This window comes from Punica granatum, chromosome 1, assembly GCF_007655135.1.
Source record: "Punica granatum isolate Tunisia-2019 chromosome 1, ASM765513v2, whole genome shotgun sequence".
NCBI classification, from domain to species: Eukaryota; Viridiplantae; Streptophyta; class Magnoliopsida; order Myrtales; family Lythraceae; genus Punica; species Punica granatum.
Genome location: NC_045127.1, coordinates 46,431,224 through 46,454,059, shown reverse-complemented (window position 1 = coordinate 46,454,059; position 22,836 = coordinate 46,431,224). Strand labels below are relative to the sequence as shown.

Sequence of the window (22,836 nt, the reverse complement as noted above, 5' to 3'; positions counted from 1 at the left end):
GGCAGTAGACCCTTCATCAGGCAAGGGAACTAATCAATCCCGGTCCTGCGAAGGATGCGCTCAAAAGGAGGACAATTTTTTATGGCCCGTATAAAGTGAAAGTAACGTTGAGAATCATCGGCAACAGTATTGGCTGAAATGTAGTATTGGTACATCATCACGAGATATATATCTGCAGGCAGACGGAGTGTCGTTCATGATTGTAAACAAGTCATAAATGGTCATAACACGATGAGATACCAATCCTGATGTAAAGATAGTTTTTTATCAGATGTTATCAGAATGTTTTATCCATTAACGATGGAAAAAGGGGAAAAAAAAAAGAATTTCCGATTTTCATTTTTCTCTGTGTAAGTGTGTGTGACCTACTGCACATGTACAAATTGCAAACCTAATTGAAGCCCTAAAATGTGAAATGCTAAAAAGAATAGGGATTAAAAAGAAGAAGAAAGTGAAAGGAAAATAATTGAAAAAAGAAAAAAGAAAAAAGAAGAGGGCGCCACGTCGGACTGGGCCTGTCGTCTTCCCCGCTTAAACGCAGAGGAGGATGACCAAAACGACAGCCGCCGAGGAGGCGGTGGCCCACATGGAGGACTGTCTGATGTCCCGAAGCCCAAGTCCTCCAAGATTGGAGGAATTCTCGGACTCGAACAGGGAGCTGAGCTTGAAGTTTGGGTTAGACCCGTAAAGGGCCTGCACCCCTTCGACGTCGTCGATCCTCAGCTCCACCTTCCTCGTCCTCGGGCTGAGGCTCGGGTACATCACCGCCTCCTTCACCGACGAGTGCGCCAGCCCGAGCACGTGCCCTATCTCGTGCGTCGCCACAGACTCCAGGTCCACAGCCGCCTTCGACCTCTCCGCCTTGAAGTCCACGCTCCACCTCTCCGCCGCGTCCAGGTGGAACCGCCCGTTTTCCGGAGAGAATGCGTGTGCCAGCACCCCAAGCACCCCGTCGAACGGCTCCCCGTCCCCATGGTCCCCACCGTAGAACCCGATCCTTATGTCCGCCTTCGCGTACTCCTCGACCTCCTTGAAGCTCACTGGGATCACCGCCGACCACCTCGAGAACGCCCGCTGGAACACGGCCCTCACCTCCCCCGGGCCGATATATCTGATCATGTGGTTGGGGGAGAACGCATAAGTCAGCGTCGCGGGCGACCCCCGGGTCCATCGTGGCCGCCCGTAGAAGTACGCATAGTGGCGGGTCGCCTTGAGCAGCGCATGATGCCCGGGCACCACCTGCCCTTCGATGTCGTCCCTCACCCCGCACCTCGGGGACATGATGGCTGTGATAGTCCCGGCATCGAGCTTCCCGGTGACGGCCAGCCCGAGGTTGGTCTGGTACTTGACAAGGGCGGACTCGAGGCTCCTATCAAAGACATCGGTGAGGTTGCCGGAGTCGGAGAGGGACAGGTAGCCGAAGCGGGTGAAGTACCTCTTGAGCTCGGACATGCCTGCCATGTGGGCGCCCACCCCGGCATCAAGGAACCTGGCAAAGTCCTGCCACGTGGCGTTGTGGGAAACGTCTTTGTCATGATCGCCGGGAGGGGAGTCAGATTGAATCACACTTGCTGCGGAGCCAGCGAGAATTCTGGCGGGAAAACAGGGTCGGCACAGGAGAAGCAAAACGACGACGAAGACCGAGGAGCCGAAGAGAAGCAGAGGACGCATGATGCTGCGGGGAAGATCATGAAATCGAAATCGAAGAAACGGATGGATTAATTTGAAGGGGAAGGAGATTCGGAGGGGTTGCGTCGGGGTGGATGGAGATTCTTGATGGATGGGGGGAGAGGGCGTCGTTAATGGTGGGTAAACCACTGGAGAGCCATTGTTTGGTTTTTGCTTACACAGGAGACTGAAAGTGATGCCTTGTTTGGCTTCCTGGGAATCCTTCGAAGTGGATAATACGGCGAAGGAATGGAATAAATGGTTGAATTGAATGAGTATATTCAAATTGGAGCGTTCGTTCGGTCAGGTTTTTAGTTGAGGGGTCTGTCTTGTTTGTTGACCAAATCAGCCTCGATGACTCCAAAACTTGTATTTAAAAAAAAAAAAAAAAAAAAAAAAGAAGATCCATGCAAACACGTCATAGTTAGCAAAACCCATGTACCATACTTGGACTTAAAAACATATAGATATGTGTACATGGAATATCGTGGGTTCCGCGGAGTGAGAGGGTCGACTTATCCGAATAAGTTGTGAAATCGGGCCTGAGGTGACCAGGAGATGGTGTTGGTGATCGGGGTAGGACTAGGAAAAGCCTTGAAAGGGTTGATATTGGCGGGTTCTGGGACACTGCGTGCATCAGGATGGGCAAAGTCTCGATCATGCTCTTTTTGCTGTCAAAACCACAATTAAAAAAAAATACATAATTAATCTGTTCCCATGAGAATGAAGTTCATTATATCATTTCATTCCAATTTTGATTGATCTTTTTTTCTCTATAAATGCTTAGGGGAAACCTCTATGGAGTAGGATGTCTAGGGGGGAAGCCGCTATGGTCCTGGGGTCATACCATCTAGGAGGTTCCGGGATCGTTGGGCGCCGAACCCCGTTTAACCGGAGAACCGTCCCCCCATTCAAGAATCTCTAAGCCCCAGACGGTCCGACCCGGGTGTCTAAAGATTAGCTGCAATGGAAAAAGCATTCAGTTCGACCGTGTTCTCGAGTTATTTCCTAATTTGTGTACCTTCTCACTTAACTAGTTAACTTCTATGATATGTCTATATCTTTTATGGCCACCCAAACCCAAAGGCATAGAATAAGTAACTATTATTTACCAAAATGAAAGTAAATCTCACCTCATTGATATAAGGATTTTCATTTTCTATTACCTAATATACCCTTTAATCTTTTTTACAAATAAATCTTCGACATTATTCTATTACCTAATATACCCCTTAATCTTTAATATACCCCTTAATCAAATAAGAGGGGGACAGGAGAGGATTTAAAATCCCAAGCATAGATAATACTCTAATCAAATGTTTAATGCATGTGAATGGTTAGGATTTGGATATGAATATGAAATGACTCAAGTTCCCTTAAATTTAACTTTTTCCAATTTTCAGTAAAAAGAATAATATTTGTGAAACTAAATTAAAATGGAGAGAAAACAATGAATTAGGAGAACGGGGCAGGGCTTGATGCCAGCCACAGTCCTTTTCCGCGAGGTGGCGGCGTGAGCAGCGGTGGCCGGCAAAGGGTCTCCACCGCCCAAAATCGAGCCCTCCTTGCTCTTCAACGAAGAGAGAGAGAGAGAGAGAGAGGAGTGACAAGGGGGTGGTGGCGGCGGCTCGATTTTGGCGACCATCACCCCAGTCAAGGTTGGTGGCAGGAGTCGAGCCACCACCACCACCCCCTTATCACTCCTCTCTCTCTCTTGATTGAAGAGCGAAGAGAGCTTGATTTCACGCGGTCGAGGCCCTTCGTCGGCCATCACCGCCCAAGCAAGGTCGCCGACGAACCTTGGGCAGGCCGATGACCTCATGAGAAAGTATTGTGGCTGCTATCGAGGCCCGACCCCCCTATTAGGTCTCTTCTATTGCTATGGCAGGTTTCGAAAATTAGAAGGATAGGCAAGGGCAATTCGATCATTATAAAATTAAATATATCATAATTCCGCTTTGACCCATCTGTTGGCCAGGATTAACTCCTTAACAACTATACCCAAACAAATCTCGAACTCGATCCTCGTCATCAAACATGAGATTAGGATTTTAGAAATCCCATCCTCCTCTTTGCCCAATTTACTAAAAGCATCCTTAGGATATACCATAGAAAAACCAACCTTTTATAAACTCAGAATGCCCAATTCGCAATAAATTTTTACATATAACATGTCGATATTAAGCGACATAGAAATATCCAATTCACCATCCAGATATTAAAATCTTAATCTTATGAGATTGCAAATTTCCAAATATGGAAAGGCAGGAGATCACAGGATGTCGGCAGGTAGAAGGCCAACTGAGTGGAAGGAACCTATCTCCAGTGCTGCTTGAGACCTTGTTGGTACCTACTATGAGTTTGGCCACCTAAGATGAATTGAGCCTTTTTGAGATGTCCCAGAGCTTGGAAAAAAACCTCAAACCGGTATCTATCTCCCAGCAAAACACCATCGAAAAAAATAACTGCGAGAGTAATGCTCAATTTCTCATAAGCGCGAGGGTAATATCTCCTACAATTATGCATATCGAAAAAATAAAGGAATATAAATAATTTTTAATAAAAATCGAACTTGAAACTCCGGTGCATTTGATTTTAGAATTAAATAGAATTGAATTTTCATTTTAATTGGTTTGTAATGATTGTGTTGTTGAATTATGAAAAAAAGTGTGAAAAATAATGAATAGTTGAGAGAAAGTAATGATTGTATTGTTAAATCGTGAAAAAAATAATAATGAATAATTGATAAAATTTAGTATTAAAAATTAAATTAAATGGTTCAAAAAATTGAAGAAAATGAAAATAATAATAATAATTGTGTTATTAATTTTTATTATGTAGTGAGTAGATTTAAAATTAAAGTTAAAAATTACAAACCAAACAGAGCCTATTACTAAAACGAAAGCATATATACTCTCTCTGATAAGTTGGTTTTCAATATAAGCAATTATGCTTCGGAAATTAAAGTCAACGAAATCGCATATAGGAAGATTCGCAACACCAAGAACTATTATGGAATATTTTGACCTGGCCATTAAAATGCATTAAGTTGCAACTAGCAGCATTATCAGGTGATTCAATCTGTGTGGCAAATGTCCATTAACTTAATTCAACTATGCCATCATTAACTAATATTAATCGACTGCGAAGACCCATAAGTCTTCCTTTTTTCCAGGAAGAATCATGCTCTTGTAGAAGTATTTGATTTTTTTTTTCTTCTCTTTTTTGGATCAAATCCAGTGATGCTCCTGCAAGCTTTTGATTTTGATATTCTCCCGCACAAATTTAAAACCAATAATAACTCGAACCCCGCTGTACAAAAGTGGCGGCCGCAAGCATTGATATTCTCTGCAGATATACTTCTTCCATGATTCATGCTGCAAATGTCGATTAGCAACACAATTGGAAGAGCTTGGAAAGCAGAGTGACTGTTTTCAGTTGGTTCCACTAAAATCACACATATTAGATATATAATTATAAAGTTTACAACAGATGAAGAATCGGAGATGAGAAGGGCAGATGTGATCCAAAATTGGGAACAAGTCAGTGCAATCGAATTAAGCTGTACAGAGGAGTTTTCAGTGTTAGGGCCACTGGTCTATGTAAGTATAGCAAACTCACCGTGGAAATTTGCAGTATCAGATGATCCATGTATCCATCGATCTTCGTGTCTCAATCTGCAATCTCCCAGAGAGAGAGAGAGAGATCGATAAATACCGTCTTCAAGAAGCTTGAGATCAAGTCCGGAACATTCCCACTAGCTCCGAGAGCAATGACTGGGGCTAAGCGCAGCTGCTTAATGTCAGATGGGCACGAAACATTTCAGTCCTGGCATCTTCGATGCTCTCATCTATGTTCAAGTCTTTGCCACCAGCTCAGTCCCAACTTTGCTTAGAACGGTCATCTCCACTGTCGACAGTGCTGTTCTTGGCATCGTTCCTCCGTGGTTTCTTGCAGATACAGGAGAAGGGATATTCAAGGAATTCACGATCTCCTGGTTTCATTTCATTAGGCTCTCCCATAGAACCTCTCTGATAATACCTCACCTTGTTGGCGAAGGTATTCCAGGAGGTCCGGTTCCTTTTCAGAAACAACGCAGTGAGCTTCTTAGCATTTGGTCTGATGGTCCTCTTATGCCCCATGTATCTCCTGCAAAATACCATGACAGAGTTCCAGGACACCGCAGTCACTAAATGTTTCCGGACTGATAGGCTTTCGAATCAAATAAGAAAAGCAAACTCATGACTAAGTATATAAACGATGATCGGTTCATTTTTGTAGCCATTGGGATCTTTTGTCCAAAAAACAGAGAAGTTCCATCCAATGTTTTAAAAACCAGATCAGGTCATCTGTTGAATAAGGAACTAAAATTCTGTCAGTCCTACTTAACAGTTCGACCAGTTGAACTAGAATCAGGGGAGCCAGTAGGAACTGTTTAGATTCTAACAATATGGTTCAACCTATTTTCTGAAAGTGGCAAGACATTTTAATTTCGATATTTAGGAGGACAATAAAAATTATGAGAAAAAAGTGGTGATGTTACAGTTCCCAAAGACTATTTAATTTGAAAGTTGCATAAATTCAACATTTATAAGTTTTGGAACTATGTCAAATATATGCAACCCACAAACATTAAAGTAGAAAATTTGCCATTTTCTTCAGTATCAATATAGAAACTTTATAAACTTGTTATGAGTGCTTGGAATTTGTATATGATTAGCACTGAATTGGGGGCAACCACAACCACAACGCGAAGAGTGGCATGCTTAGTTTGTGCATTTGGCCAGTTTTAAAGTTTCTGGTGATAGATGCAGAAGAAAATAAGTTCAAAATCCTCACCTCCGACCCGCAAGAAGTTTTGCCATATTTCCGTTGTTATTGGTGACAAAAACATCACTCTCTTCACAAACAATATAGTCAATGGCCGCAAGCCTTGAAGAATATGGTAGAAAAGGCTGCAACTCTTCGCCAGCGAGCATCTCCTTCGTGTAAAAGTTTGGGAACAGTTCTTTCAGAGGCCGCAGAGTCTCTTCTCCACCATAAATTTCACCAGATGCAACATAGAGATATGTGTCATTAGTAAAACCAAGTGCCCGCAGCATCAGACCCACCTCATGGGGGGTAAGTGGACATTTTCCTCTCTGTCGCTCCTCCTCAGCGCTTAGATCCTGAATGAGAAATTGATTGGTATAAGAGGCTCCCTCTAAAGCCAAAGATATTAAACTTGAAAGGCTCCAAAGTTGATTGGGTGTCAAGAAGAAGAAGACAGGATATTGTCATGCGAGTAAAGAAACATAACAAAATTCGACACTGTAAGGTAGGGAAGCCTCACCGGTAACGTAACCCATCGTTTCCTTATTTCAGCAAGCTCATTTCTCTCCTTTTCCCCACCACCATAATAACACCCAGAGAATGCTAGCATATCAGGTTCAAACCTGTTGGAAAAATGTTGTTGAGGAAACCAAAAGACAGAACAAATGTGTATGTTGAAATCTGCAATGCATGCCTACTGTCTTAGGATGCAAATATTTTCTTTTTGGTTGTCTCAAGAGGGACGAGACTGAGAGGCAGATAGTGACCGTGTGGAGATGCATGAAATAGGCATGTCATGAAAGGGCAAATAGAATATGTAACTCATCAAAACCAAGTATCAAGAGTCAATAGCTAGTCACGGATTTTTTCAGTGCAGAGCATGAGAAACCAAAAGAAGAAAAAGCAAAGTAGTATTGTCATTTCAAGATATGGTGAAACACATTAAGCATAATGCAATATCTTTGCATGCAACTCAATAAAAAACTTAGTAGTAAAACATTTTTGGCATTATAGAGCTGGACCTCAAGTGAACAGCAACGTAACGTTTCGCCACCTTGCGCATCCTTGTGTTGAGTTTCTGACCAAGTTGATTGATTGGTTTTGTAAACCTCAAAGCATGATAGTTAGCTCGGCATCGCAGCTTCTGTAGTTCGTCATCAAGATCGTTCGCGAGTCTGTAGTCGAATTTTGTCAGTTGCACAACCTGAGAAGTTTCCATAAATGTTAAGGAAGAACCCACACTGAGCTATGAAAATTGAGTTCCAATCTAACAGCTGGCAAACAGGAGCTAGATCAGTAATGGAACACTCCAAGAGACATACAAAGTAGACAAGAAATATGGAGAAGAGACCTTACATGTCTCCTCAAGAGTATAGGAAGAACTTGATCTAAATAATATTCGGGGGGAGATTTCCTTGGGACACGCATGGTGTATGGTGGTTTCTCCATGGATCGCATGAATTTATCAGGAACTTTTTTGACAACAGTTACATCTTTTGCGAGAGAAGAAATAAACCAATTAACGTCAAAGATGTTCATGAAATCACTGCACGGGGAACAAAGTAATTTTAGGAATACGTGAGTAGCATAGATTTATGTGGTTCTAAGGTCTCACAAAAAACTGTTGACTTACCTGTTATCTTTCCAGTAGGAATCATGATCCAACTCGGGTACCACTAGCGTAGCATTAAGAATCCGTGCAACGACGACTGCATCTGTTATCTGATCAGAGATTAATTCTTCATTTGCATCTCCATCAAAATGAGTAGAACGCAGCATATACAACAACTACATGGCGTAAAGCACCTAATTCGTTCTACTTTTCTATTTTGTCTTTGAAACTATTTAGAAAGGACAAAAGCGCACAAGCAAGATATAGAAGGAGACAAAATCTTTCCATCTACAAATCCTGTTGATGAAAAGGCACTTATCAAAAGATTATGAAGAGGAGAACAATGAAAGACAGCAATCAAAATCCTATACTACAATAAGGTTGGACACACTCCTAAAAACTTAACTGAACATACATCCATACATTTACAAGTACATTACAAGCAATATATCCAAAAAATAAATTTATGCATAGATATATAGCTTATCCCCTTACTCCTGTTCTCTGTTGGTTAAGTCCTCCACTAGCTGCAATAAGTAAATAGCCATTTGAAGATCGCTCACGTACAGCAGCTGCAAAATGAACCACGACCTTAGATTAAAATCCATCATCAGATACTGAGAAGGAGATCAAATTCGGTATGACGAAAAATGTATAGCTGAATATAAGGGTCTGCCGACGATGTAGGAATGTGATAAGAGGAGCGATTGAGTGACCCAGACTTTAGTTAGGCAAAAAACATTACCCCCCCTTTTACGGCAAATCATGTCCAACAACCAGAAGCAGGCAATTATGGCAGGAATATAGACATTTGAGTAAATGCGAAAAAACAGGTAATTTCAACTAACAGAACAAGCAAAATGAAGCAGAAGTTAAGGAAAGGGACAAATAATTCGACTCACAATGGAAATTGGGGCCTCTCTTGCTGCATCCACGGTAGAGTTTCGAGTACTTGGACTTCCAGATATCAGTCGGTTCATAGTGACGGCCGACCTATAAGACAGTGAACAAGAACGCATGGATAATGACAATGCTGTCTCTTCTCGTCCGAGGTAACAAAAGGAGATGAGTGAGAGTGAGCAATACTCCACCATTGAAGAGTAGAAGCCTCTGCCCACCAATTTCTGGGAGTACCAGTCGAGATCAGAGGCCACGTGCCCGGTGAAGAGCGAAATCAAGCCCAAGGCAAACAGCATCACACCGCACACCAGCGACCACGGGACCTTCCACCTCTGGGTCGCCGCCGGGGCCTCCTTCCAAAGCATTAGCTTGCAGTAGCTGCTGCTTCGGCCGTTCTGGTTTGGTTGCGGTGGCGGAGATGACCTGGGCGACGACAACACGCCATTGGCGTGTAGTGCCGCGGCAGCCGCCTTCGGTTTCATTGGTTGTACTTTCACTGGAACTGGACAGACGCCATTGGCGGCGGCAGCCCGAGACGTCGGGACCTCCGTCCGTCCTCTTCGATCGAGTGAAGTGGAGAATGAGAGAGAGAGAGAGAGAGAGAGAGAGACGGCAGGTCACGGGCCTTCAGACACAGAGAGAGACGTCAGGAAGCGGTATTGACTGTTGATGGTTGAGCTCTGTCGGGGGCTGTTAATTGGAGGAGAGAAAAGGCCGGGTAAATGGCGGAAAATGATTGTCCAGGGGGGTAAATTAGTAAATTCAGATATTCGCTCCGCTTTAATTATCTTTTTTTTTTTATACCTGAATGGCGCTTTAATTAATTATGTATTTATGTCGCTGAAAAAATGAAATGATTTATTAATAAATAAATGGTGTATAAATCATGATAAGCTGTTCGAGCAATCTAAATCAAGGGAGTCGTTATTCCGCCTCCTCCATAGATCTTGTGCACGTGAGACTCCCCGCTCCAAAATATTCTCGATTTTAGACCTTCGCTAAGTAACATATAAAATTACCTACTTTTCAATTTTATTTAACTCTAATATCAATATGTATTTTGAAAATATTTTGTAAAAGAAAAAAATATAGCGAAACTCTTAAAAAATTATCGTTTTTGTCGATTAAGTCCTATAAATTTTACTTAGGATTTTTTGGTCGTATAACGTTTGCTCCGTCGACACTTTTGATTCAAATCGTTACTGAGCACTAACGGCTGATGATGTTAATGTTAATACCATTACATATTTTCCATGTGTCCATGAAATATATAAATGGAATTTAAAAAATATTAAAAAATTGTTTTCGAAAAACAATTGTGCTCGTTTTTTAAAAATTGGTCGGGATGGATTTTGAATAGTGGATTGGACTGTGAACAATTGTAGAATGGATGAATTGACGGACCAATAAAGTGAGTGGGCCGATTGATAAAGTTATGTACTCGGCCCAAATATGTTCATATTTAGGCATATTGACGGACCAATAAAGTGAGTGGGCCGATTGATAAAGTTATGTACTCAGCCCAAATATGTTCTTCTTTCTTTTTTTTTTGGGTGAAAAGTATGTTCACATTTAGGCATATGTTTTTAAACATAACTAGCTAAGACTCGCGCTTTGCCACGAGAATAACAGATGTCAATTTTTCCTAATACACTAACTGTGGTTAACTTTACATTATTTAATTGTATATACGCGTAAATTAGTAGATGCAAAATTAAATATTTAAAAATTGCACGAATATATCTGATGATATTATGTTTTAGATTTGCAATATAATCATATTATAAACATAAGACGAAAAAAAATAGTGTTATAATTTTTTTTATTAGGAGATATTATATGATTCATGTATAACATTATTAGAATGATATCACTATATTAATCAGCTCTTTTAATTATTATATATAAAAAAACTCATTATATAATTTCAAGATATATGACTAGAAAAATTAATTTTACAATCACCTATTGCAATAAATTCTATAGATTTTCTTTTAGATACCTTCTTATTCAAAACTTCCATTTTAAGAAAGCAACTCGATTAAAAATAAATTGTGATTAAAATAGAAAAGTAATTGGCTAATTAAGAAATTTGAATTATTTTCTTAATAGAATATAAAAAAGTGGCGCTATGCAAAATTTGATGTAAATCAAGTTTAAATTACTTTTCCGATTATAAATTAGCACTTAAGAATAATGTGAAATGTAAGTATTTAATAGTGTGCTCCTTTTAGTAAAATTTAGGTGATCTTACGAAAGATTAAAGATTCCGCAAATTTATTATCCACACTTCTATTAGTTTTTCAATGATTAATTTGGCTTTTATAGCTCATTAAATCAAAACTTGAATGACTTTCTTGATGATTGCATTAGAATTGGAAAATCAGGAGAAATGCAAGTATTTAATAGTTTGCTCCTTTTAGTACATATGGCAATCTAGTGATCTTATGAGGATTACTATCTTAGAAAAAGAAAAAAAAATAACTATGTGAAATCTTACAAAAAGATTAAAAAAATAAAAATTATGGGAATTGATCTTGGAGCTTTTGGTTGATAAGTACAGACTCAGCCGAGCAAAATTAATGCTCCGAAACCTCAATCAGCCTCTATATATTTGATAAATATGGGAAGGTAAAAAATTGAGGGCGTGAGACGTGGCGGCCCTAAACAACAGTTTTAGTGTATTAAAGGATCTGATTTCAACATATTGAATTGAGTGACATAATTTGATATTTTTACCCGCTGAGAAACTGACTCCTATATGTGGCACTAATAAAATCAATCCGAACTAATTGATCGGAGTCAGCCATCTGGCCATCTGAGTCAACCTTTAGGAGTAATCCAAATCCTATCGATGTTGGTCACACCTCGATAATACATTCAGCATAGAGGTAGCATGCGTGAATATAAACAAGATTTTAGCAGCATGAGTAGGGCATCTATATATATATATATATATATATATATAAATTTGACAACAACGTAATAAATAGGTTCGAATTGATAATTGGAACAAGTAAATTGGGTTAAATTGGTAATTATACATACAATTAATTCATACAAACATAATTTCATATACTATTTAAAATAATAAGTAATAAACTATAAAAAATAATGAAGTTCATCTATAATTAAAATGATTTAATTTATAAAGTATATTTCAATTATATATAAACAATCTATATATATAAATAAAAACTTAACAACAACCTAATAAATAGGGTCGAATTGGTAATTGGAATAAGTAAATAGGATTAAATTGGTAATTATGCATACAATTAATTCATACAAAGATAATTTCACATATCATTTAAAATAATAAGTAATAAACTATAAAAAATAATTAACTTCATCTATAATTAAAATAATTTAATTTATATTTTATAAGCATGACCATAACCTAACAAATAGGGTCGAATGGTAAACAAGCAATTTGCATTAGCAAAAAAGTTATCAATTAAGTAAATAAAAGAAATTTGTCAATTAAGTAAGTAAATAAATAAATAAATGATCCTATATACCCATATCTATATATATATATATACACACATGACCATAACCTAACAAATATGATCGAAATTATATATACAATTAATTCTTATAAACATAAATATATATATATATATATATATATATATATCTATGACTTCTCTATAAATAATATGCACCTTCTTCGTGTGTTTTCACAAAGTAAGGACATAAATGAGATCTCCTTAGTTATTCAACATAAAAAAAAAAGATATATTTTCGAGTAAAATGCTATTGTCAATTTGCCATGAGTAGTGCCATCAAAAACACAAAAAATATCAAAAATATCCTTGTCCCTCCAAAATCATCCAAATCATCTCTCTCTCTCTTATCAAATCATCAGTACCGGGCCTTTTTCTCTCCTCACTCAACCATTTCTCTCCAACCATCTTTGTCGCCAAAGGTCTTTTCTCTGCGATCTGGGGCTTGCCCTGATCGATGATGATGCAACACAGTTGATGAGCCAACCAGAGATGGAGACAGAGCATGATAGATTTTAGCCAGAAACTTTGGTTTTTGCCGTGAGGGGAGTGCCAAAGAGAAGAACAACGAAGAGGGAGAGAGGGAGAAGGATACTTTGATTCTATATTTCGAACCGTAGCACTGCCACCTCGATGTTTTCTGCGTCATAATATCTCCGACTCATATCTAGGGGTCTTTTTGCCGCGATGTAGGGCTCATTGGTGACCAGTGATGCGGCACAGTTGGTGGGTCAATGATTGATGTAGATGGGGTGTGGCTCATTTTTGCCAGGAACTTCGACTCTAGCAGTGATGGGATTGTCGAAGAGAAGAGTGCAAGAACGAGAGGGTATGTAGCACATTTTTTTCTCACTGGGACACTGCTTCCTTTTTCTATTACATCTGCTTCTCATTGATTTTTTTACCACTCTTGAACTATTATAATCCTTTTCCTTCCTTTTATGGCCTTCTCATCACCTACCAATTTTGATATTGGAATGTCAATTTTTCTCCTGTTACAATCCTATTACGTACTATGGATTGGGATCTTGCATTCTTTCTGTAAAAAACAGTCTTTAATTGGTGTTGCAATACTGGTATGCATTTTAAGAATTTATCCAGCTACTGTCTCATTATATTCACTTCTAAATTGTAATGCAATCTACCATGATAAACCACATAAGTAGTAGTTTAGCATTCATTAATGAACATGTGGAGGACTTTCATGCTCTTATAAAGATGGATGATTTTATTTTTTTTGAATTAGAACGTCTTGTTTGTGCCATTCTAGACTTGAATGGCTCTTACTATCCATTTATTCCGCATTTTCTTTGATATTCTTAATTCTCTCGGCTCCTTTTTAGTTCACCATAAAGTTGCTTTCTTTTTCTTCGTAGAGTTGGATTGGATTGAATTTGGATGAGTAGAACCGGTTGGATTGTTAGCACTGTGTTATGTTGTAGCGATAAGTTTATAAAAGGAAAACAGAAATAAAAATGTTTGGCCACGATTTCTTATGTCTTCATGTTTTTGATATCCAAGATTTGATTTTGTACTAAAACCCATTGATGTAGCTGATAAGGAGCTTATTACCATTGCAATCCCCAGACAAATTAGTGGTATTTTTTACTGGTTAGTTTGAGATTATGACTTTTTCTTTATGTTGTCAAGGTTTAGGGTGTGTAGGTTTTAAGTACAGTATTTATAAAATTTGAACTGTGTTTGTTGTCTAATAGTTTTCGCATAATTTAGTGCATTGTTGATCATTCCTTAAATTTTATATATGCATATTGTTTCCAAAGCACCTTAATTATTAGGATGATATATTATACGTTTAAGATAACCAATTCTTTCCTTATATGAAAGCATGTTGTTCATCTTCTTAATTGAGGAGCAATATAAAAGTCACTTTGTTATCTTCTTTTAGAAACGTTCCTTTTCTTATAAGTTTGATGTACTATCTTTTTCATAATTTTTGAGCTTTTGATGTTTTGTCTAAAGTTTTGAGCATGTGCATGCCCTTCAATCACAAACTTTTAAAGAGCCAATAACAATTGGGGATTTTCGGAACTCCAACAATTATTTTTCTCTCTAATGGATCGTGGCAAGAAAATATATGAGGGATACAACATTGATGTTTGTATCTCAGTCAATTGTGTAAGCTTATAAGATAATTTTTTCTAGCCATGACTTCACAAGTTATCATACTTTCTCATGGTAGTCCATATATTTGTGCTCCTTATTAGAATATTATATAACATGTTACTTTAATTTGATATCATTTCATGTATTTTTGGTTTCTTTAGAGTATGCTTCTTGGAGCATGACCTTTGTTGGGGTGTGATCTTTATTTACGCGAGGCTCAAATAGGATCTGGAGGCTGGTGAAAACTAAAAAGATGTCGATCTCGTATATTGGATCCATATTTCTCTAAAATAATATGTATTGTTAAATCCGAAATTGTAATTTTAGAATATGTGAGCAAAATGATCAAAACAAAATCTATGAATTAATGTTTGGGTTATCTTTTGCAGATTTTTCATATGAAGAAGAAATTATAAGAGTAGTTAAGACCTAATTTACTCTAAAAGCAACTTTAGTCTTAGCAGTTCTTCCTGCGTCCATCTTCAGCTTGTCCGCAATCCCGGGGTAAGGATTCTTTCTCCTTGTCATTGACATTATGTTGAGTTCTCAATGAGGTTTGTTCCATAATCATAAAGAGACATCACTATTGATATCAATTTATTTTTATAATTGATTTTTGTTTGTCTCTTTTATCATTGTGAGGCTTAATTAAATCATGGGTACAACATTGCCTGCTTTACGATCAAGTAATAATTTCTTTGAAGTCATATTGTTTATGTTTTTGCATATTTCATTTCTAGGAACGTAGAGATAAAATTGGTAATCTCAGCAATCCTTATGGACTAACAGTTCTTGGCTATACAATCGCGTGATCGTGCGGATTATGTGAAGTATTAGACAACACCGATAATTGTCCTCAAGTACATAGTGTACAACACCAAGTATTCTCCAAACAAACCAAGTCACCCTTTATATCTTCTCAAAAAAGTGGAGAATTGGTTCATTGGGTCCTCCAAACTCTACTAACCAATCATCACTGAAGTCTTCGAGATCAAGAAATCATTGTTTTTTTGGTCCAAAGAAGGAAAAATTGGGTGCGTATTTCAAGGAGGTAATGAACGAGACATTGGAAATAGATCAACACAAGATCTATTTGGTAGATTGTACCTTACAACAATTTTGTACTTGCATTATGTCTATTTTATGTCAATTTTGTACTTGCATTATGTATATTTTGTGTTTTTCTCTTCCAACTTGAATGCTCATTGCAAGTTCACATTTCATGACTCATATACCATGATAATGCTTATTTATAATTCGGGTGAACTATATTTTTATTGATAATGTTTTTCCACGACTTATGCTTATTTACAATACGCAAAAGGATCATAGTGAAATCGGCCTTGTCTTAACAATAGCATTAATATTCATAAAAAAATAGCATTAATAACATTTTGATCAAATGAAACGACCTTTTTTTCCCTATCTCATGCATTAAAAGATTTAATATTATATATATATCAGTGGCAAATTCTTATTTTCAAAGACAATATTGACCAACTTATAGAGATGCATACCACGGGCAACACACGTGACCTTCTAACTAGTATTATATAAAATCATAAATATAATCTTGACAACAACATAATAAATAGGATCGAATTGGTAATTGGAACAAGTAAATAGGGTTAAATTCGTAATTATACATACAATTAATTCTTATCAACATAATTTCATATGTTATTTAAAAATAATAAGCATTAAACTATAAAAAAATAATTAAGTTCATCTATAAATAAGATAACTTAATATTTCAACAATATATATAAACATGACTACAATCTAATAAATAGGGTTGAGTCGGTAAACAATCAATTTGCATTAGCAAAAAAGTTATCAATTAAGTAAATAAAAGAAATTTATCAAATAAATAAAGAGCTAATTCTATATCCATACTGGGAGAGTTTTACACATTTAGTAAGTCGACCCGGCTCAAACTGAATTAGTCGGGACTCGATGGGCTTCCGAATACTAGGGTATACACCAAAAAAATTCTATATATCTATATATATATACATATATATATATATATACTTGACCATAACCTAATAAATAGGGTTGAATTGGTAATTGGAACAAGTAATTCGGGTTAAATTGATAATTATACTTACAATTAATTCATATAAACATAATTTCATATATTATTTAATATAATATGTAATAATCTATAAAAACAAACAAGTAATTAAGTTCATCTATAATTAAAATATTTTAATTTATATTTCAACTATATATAAAGATGACTATAGCCTAATAAATAGGATCAAATTGGTAAACAATCAATTTGCGTTAGCAAAAAAGCTATCAATTAAGTAAATAAAAAAAAATTTCAATTAAGTAAATAAATAAATAAATAATTCTATATCTGTATCTATATATACACACATGACCATAACCTAATAGATAGGGTCAAAATCATATATGCAATTAATTCATATAAACATAACTTAAGAATTTATATCATATATCCAGATATATATTTAAAAAGATAAAATGGAAGACAACTTAATTTTTTAGGAATTAAAAATTATAGAAAAACTTACTTGACTAGCATTAAATGTGCTTAAACTAATGCGCTTAAAAAAATAAAAAATATATATCTTAATTTTCCAAATAAAAAGTTATTTAAGAATCTACTTTTATATATCCACATATATATTAAAAAAGAAAAAAGTAGATGAGAATCAAATCCGTACTTAAACTTTTAATAAATGAATTAAAATACAACTAGAAAAAAAGAAAATTTAAAAGAAAAGTCAAACATGAAAAATGATAATAAAAATATTGAAAAAAAGAAATAAGTTATAACCAATTCGTGGAAATCATGTAAGTTTTAATCCACATGTTAAAGAAGATCCTGAATTACAATTAGAACTAAAAAAATTTTAAAACACAAAGAATGATAATAAGATATACTTAAAAATAATAAATAAAATCAGGTTATAGTATTGTTTTCATAGAGATTGAAAATATTATGAAATTACAATGAAGTACATGGGAATCGAAAATTAAAAGTAAAAAATCAACCTCAAAGTACCAAACAATGTATTTTTACTGACTTAAGATTTGACGACGTTTTTAAATTCTTCATATTATATGCATTTTTAATTCCTTAGAAAATATTATGAGTCATAAAAATGTACTGAAGTGTCAAGTTTTGAAAGTTTGAGAATCTTATAATTTCCTATCATTTGGTGATAACTATTAATTTATTTTAATAAGATTATATTAGTAAAATATTTTAACTCGGATTATCATAAACAAAATTACTTAAGTAAAATTTGAAACAAACCCGTACAACGCACGGGATAATAATCCAGTATATATATATATATATATATAATTGTATGCCACCCTATTAAATAGGGTTAGAATAGTAATACTAAAATAATATTTAGGTTAATTCTTATTAATATATATCTATATATATATATATAATTGTATCTCACCCTATTTAATAGGATTAGAATAGTAAATATTAAAATAATGTTTAGATTAATTCTTATTAATCTCACCCTATTAAATAAGGTTGGAATAGTAAGTACCAAAATAATGTTTAGGTTAATTCTTATTAATAATCTATATATATAATTGTACCTCACCCTATTAATAGGATTAGAATAGTAAATACCAAAATAATATTTAAATTAATTCTTATTAAAAATTACAAATAAAATATAACAAAAATTCAATAAGTATTCAAGAGAATCTATATATTTGTATTTAAAATAGACTCCTCGAACATCTGTGATGAGGAGTCGCCATTCGCGCGACGAGAGTTTACCACATAAACTTTATGGAACTTTCATCGCTCCTGATGATCGACTCTTCAAATTCCTCGTACATAACTCATTCTGTTAATAGTATCTATATTAAATATTTTAAAAAGTCAATCAAATCAATTATGAATATACACACAAAAAAAATTAATAAATCAATATTCACCTTCTTTTTTCTCTTACTTTTTGGCCCCATCCCGACAAGCCCCTGCAACCACATAAAAAGATTTTCATTGGCTTTTTCCATTCCGTCATTCCGTTTATGCAGAAAATTTTCCAAGATTCTGAATTACGGTGGAGAAAAGAAAAATTACGGTAGAGGATTTTCGAGCTTTCAGCTAGAAGAGGTTTTCAAATGATGTAGCATGGTATAGGAATGACCACTTTTGATAAGTAGGACTTATTCTTCCTACAACAGAACATGAGCAGGCAAGGATTCTATATATATATTAGCAATTTAAACTCCTTCAACACGAATTACACCTAGGTGTTTTGAATAAATTCTTAACTTATGGTTAATCATTTCTTCATATTCCCTGCACTACTGGATTTAGGTTGTTTAATTTTTTCTCTCTTGCCTTTTTTTTTCCAAAGCAAAAATTGAACACATCCAACATATTTGGAAAATCAAAATTCCTCAAGATGTTAGTCTCATGAATTTACCTAGATTAAAAAAATCATTAAATGTAAACTAAAATAAATTCTTCAGAATCAGAATTGCTAAAGATGTTGTCTAATGAAAGGTCCAAAGAACTCATTAAGTGTAGAATAAAATAAATTCATTGATTTAAAACAAGCTAATTTAATAAGGTAATTTTTAATCTCCATTTAAATAATAATAAGACTCAAATTTTCTCGTGTCATCTTATTTGAACTTCTGTATTTTACAATTACCTTATCATTGAACATGTTTCAATTGTTTTTATCAAATTTAAAACATAAATTTTCATAAATTCAATTTACAAAAGATTATCTAAGAAATAGAATATAGAGCTTGCAATCTCTTCAACCTTAATAAAACTACTTGAGACTAATGAATCTCACGAGAAATCAATCATCTCCAAGCCTACCTCCTCTCTCCATGTTGAAGCTTTTCAAACCAAGGAGAGCAAAAGCAAATACCGAATGAGTGGAAGGATCAGTGACATTCGGTACGAAACTCTCGAACCTTGCGATCGTGTCGCAATCAAGAAAACTCAGCCGATCACTATCCGCATTATACTCTTTCTTCTCCGCGGACCACAACCACAACATCATTTCATTAGCTTACAACGACAATGACATCGGACATCACCACTAACAACAACCATGCTTTGCTAATAATATTATTCTTCGGATATGATAATCTAAGGCCTGCCTGGCTTGTCTTTACGCCCATTAATTAACGACAATTGCTAATTAATTCAGTGTCTTTACACTCATAAACCCCAATTATTGCCTAATTAAATAAACTAAATGGCGGTTGGTCGGCACCCAATCCCGCCGCGCCATTCCCTACCGGCGGCGGGCCCCACATGGGCGGTGCCCGGCCTGGCCCTGCCCTCCTCCTTTAGCTGCCTAAGCACTATATGGACGCAGTGCCCATGAATTGTTTCGTGTATATATAACTCTTGAGAACTATTCCTCTCATCACAACAAATCCAATTCAGTTGAAAGCTCTTGCTAAGATTGGCTGATTTGGATTTAGTTTGAGTTCAGTTAGAAGAGAGACAATGGTGAAGTTGGAGTTCGGCAGCTTCGGCGACTCCTTCAGCATCGGGTCAATAAAGTCCTACTTGTCGGAGTTCATAGCCACCCTCCTCTTTGTGTTTGCGGGCGTCGGTTCCGCGATTGCCTATAGTAAGTGTTTGCATGACGGCATACGTGTATATAACCTTCTAATATATGGTCCATTTTGAAAATCTAAGTGACATATACTTGAGTGTATACGATTGATATCATCCATCTTCTGATCTTCTCCACACGCTTTCAGGTAAGCTCACGTCAGACGCGGCTCTAGACCCCGCTGGCCTTGTGGCGGTGGCAGTGGCTCACGCATTCGCCCTGTTTGTGGGCGTTTCGGTTGCTGCAAACATCTCGGGCGGCCACTTGAATCCAGCTGTCACGTTCGGGTTGGCTGTCGGGGGACACATCAGCATCCTCACCGGCATCTTCTATTGGATCGCCCAGTGCCTCGGCTCCATTGTCGCGTGCCTCCTCCTCCAATTCGCCACTAACGGAGAGGTATTTTTTTAAAAAATACATAAATATATATATATCGCAATCAAAATATCCAATAAATTTGGAAAATCGCTATTTTTACATTCAAATTGTCCTAACTAATTTTGTGAACGTTGCACTGATGTTCTGCAGAGCATGCCAACCCACGCAGTCTCTTCAGGTATGAGCATGTTCGGAGGCGCGGTCATGGAGATCGTCATCACATTCGCCCTGGTCTACACGGTCTACGCCACCGCAGCAGACCCCAAGAAGGGCTCTATCGGGATCGTCGCACCCATTGCGATCGGGTTCATCGTCGGCGCAAACATCTTGGCTGCAGGCCCATTCAGCGGTGGGTCCATGAACCCAGCCCGATCGTTCGGCCCAGCTGTGGTCAGCGGAGACTTCTCTCAGATCTGGATCTACTGGGCCGGTCCACTGATCGGAGGAGGGCTCGCTGGGCTGATATACGGCGACGTTTTCATCGCGTCCTACCAACCGGTTCCGCCATCTAACGACTATGCTTGATGGGGCTTTTTTATTTTTTTTTCTCGACTTTGGGCCTTCAAGCGGTTTGATCCTGATGTCTTGTTTTTCCTGGATTATGAATGTCTTTTTTTTTTTTCTTTTTTTCTTGGGGTTGCCTGCAAATGAATTGGAATTGGGTGCTTTTCAATGTGTCTAAATCTGCTCAAGAATGAAATGTACAAAAGTAAATAATTGCTACCTTTTGCTTTTTTAATGAGTGCTCTAAGCATTATCCCTCCTTGTTTTCTTTAGTTCAATCAATTAAAGCTTGACCCAAGGCCCCTACTTCGGTTGTCCGAAAATGGCCGTTCATAATATCCTAGAAGTAGTCGTGCACGCAATATATTTATTAATTCAAATAGTACGATGATATAATTTTGAACTTTTGTAGGGCCAATCAAACCAAACCCTAATAAAAATTGGCATATTGCATGGTATAACATGTCAAAATCAATCAGTTATCGGTTTGAAGTTGAAATAGAGACCCAACTCCCATCAATATCTAAATCATTATTGAACATGAAACATGGCCATCGAGTTGGAATACATGTCCCTTTTTTTTTTTGTGAGACTGTAACTTAACCTGTTGATCGAGGCTAATTTTGTTGGGATGTCACGTTGATTCTGACTATAAAATAATTTAAGTAGGTTTCGAACTGTACTACAAATTATATTCTGAAACTAAAAACTCAATTTGTCGTTAAATTATGATTTTACGATCGATTCATAAAATGTGTTTTTCATTGTGAATTTGCAAGCTGGGCCCTTGTTCCAATAGAGAAAAAAAAAAAAAAAGAACTCCTATAAATGTAAGGCTCAGAGAGGAAAGCCGAGCAAAGCAAAGAAATAAAGAAAAAAGATGCTTTTATGATTGGACCGAATATCATTCGATCATCCAAAGAGTGAGTGAAATCTGACTGATCATGCATGATGAAGAACTCAGATTCTCTAGTAATAATATAGTCGGGGGAAAAAAAGGAAGGATAACCGGAAGAAAGTGAAATAGATTCGATTCGAGTTTGATACACGACGTAGCAGCATTATCGTGAATTGAATGGAGAGGTTATTGCGGGGTTCTATCTATCCTCAATTAAAACGACAGTTCTTCTCTATTCATACGCGAAAACGGGCAGATAAATGGAATTTCAATTATCATCTTCTATTTCACTCGAGTGTAATTATTAATTATGTAAAATAATCAGTCAATTATTATTTCATAAGAGAAGATAAGGTTAGATTTTTCCTCCGGACAGAGCATTGAGGGGCCAGCAAAAGGATGTAGTGTAGCTGTTAATAATGTTATTGGGTGCCCTACCTCACTAATTACTACCAACCTTGTTCAATTAGGTGTGACTGAACTGTTCTTTCATTCTTTGATAATAGATGGCCAGATGATGGAGACCCATCTAAAGTCCATGATTTGGATGCGAAAGCCTCGACATTAGGCACATCGACCGAGTGTCGTAAAAAGTCCTATGGTGAGTTCTTGTCGAGGCTTAATTAAATTTTTATTAGGTTTCTTGTTTCAAATCTAGCGCATGTTTTGTACAACAGAACGGCTTAGGAATTGCGTGAAATAACATTAAACTACAATATTAAGTAACCGCTTTCATTCTGCATTAGCTCTCTACAAATTGATGGTTAGTTACGTTACGTTAAGTTTGAGATATGATACCGAAAAATGATGCTGGCTTATATGGTTAAA

At 36.6% G+C, this 22,836-nt stretch overlaps 3 protein-coding genes and 1 long non-coding RNA gene across 4 annotated transcripts; 2 read left to right on the top strand and 2 right to left on the bottom strand.

The window, feature by feature from the left end:
• Positions 1-307: 307 nt before the first annotated feature.
• On the bottom strand, positions 308-1,915 carry LOC116195899 (metalloendoproteinase 4-MMP-like). The gene has a single exon (XM_031525309.1). It carries the CDS (start codon positions 1,669-1,671, stop codon positions 532-534), a length of 1,140 nt encoding a protein of 379 aa, XP_031381169.1. The 5' UTR covers positions 1,672-1,915; the 3' UTR covers positions 308-531.
• A 3,178-nt stretch (positions 1,916-5,093) lies between these two features.
• LOC116192537 (O-fucosyltransferase 29-like) lies at positions 5,094-9,688 on the bottom strand. Its single transcript, XM_031521110.1, has 9 exons — positions 9,184-9,688; positions 8,995-9,085; positions 8,588-8,664; positions 8,114-8,202; positions 7,837-8,026; positions 7,503-7,684; positions 7,001-7,103; positions 6,508-6,836; positions 5,094-5,817 (listed from the first exon to the last, which is right to left on the bottom strand). Exons 1-9 carry the CDS (start codon positions 9,472-9,474, stop codon positions 5,544-5,546), a joined length of 1,626 nt encoding a protein of 541 aa, XP_031376970.1. The 5' UTR covers positions 9,475-9,688; the 3' UTR covers positions 5,094-5,543.
• A 3,136-nt stretch (positions 9,689-12,824) lies between these two features.
• LOC116199764 lies at positions 12,825-15,881 on the top strand. The gene is made up of 2 exons (XR_004155595.1): positions 12,825-13,330; positions 15,015-15,881. It is a non-coding gene; the product is annotated as an uncharacterized LOC116199764 (long non-coding RNA).
• A 4,152-nt stretch (positions 15,882-20,033) lies between these two features.
• Positions 20,034-21,331, top strand: LOC116194640 (probable aquaporin TIP2-2). The gene is made up of 3 exons (XM_031523504.1): positions 20,034-20,243; positions 20,377-20,627; positions 20,757-21,331. Exons 1-3 carry the CDS (start codon positions 20,117-20,119, stop codon positions 21,129-21,131), a joined length of 753 nt encoding a protein of 250 aa, XP_031379364.1. The 5' UTR covers positions 20,034-20,116; the 3' UTR covers positions 21,132-21,331.
• The last annotated feature ends 1,505 nt before the right edge of the window (positions 21,332-22,836 follow it).

Coding starts and splice junctions, on each gene's coding strand:
- LOC116195899 (XM_031525309.1), bottom strand. CDS start 1,671: ATGCGTCCTCTGCTTCTCTTCGGCTCCTCGGTCTTCGTCGTCGTTTTG.
- LOC116192537 (XM_031521110.1), bottom strand. CDS start 9,474: ATGAAACCGAAGGCGGCTGCCGCGGCACTACACGCCAATGGCGTGTTG. Junction 9,086..9,183: donor GAGGCTTCTACTCTTCAATG/GTGGAGTATTGC, acceptor ACTGTCTTATAG/GTCGGCCGTCACTATGAACC. Junction 8,027..8,113: donor TCCTACTGGAAAGATAACAG/GTAAGTCAACAG, acceptor TTCCCCGTGCAG/TGATTTCATGAACATCTTTG.
- LOC116194640 (XM_031523504.1), top strand. CDS start 20,117: ATGGTGAAGTTGGAGTTCGGCAGCTTCGGCGACTCCTTCAGCATCGGG. Junction 20,244..20,376: donor CGGTTCCGCGATTGCCTATA/GTAAGTGTTTGC, acceptor ACACGCTTTCAG/GTAAGCTCACGTCAGACGCG. Junction 20,628..20,756: donor AATTCGCCACTAACGGAGAG/GTATTTTTTTAA, acceptor GATGTTCTGCAG/AGCATGCCAACCCACGCAGT.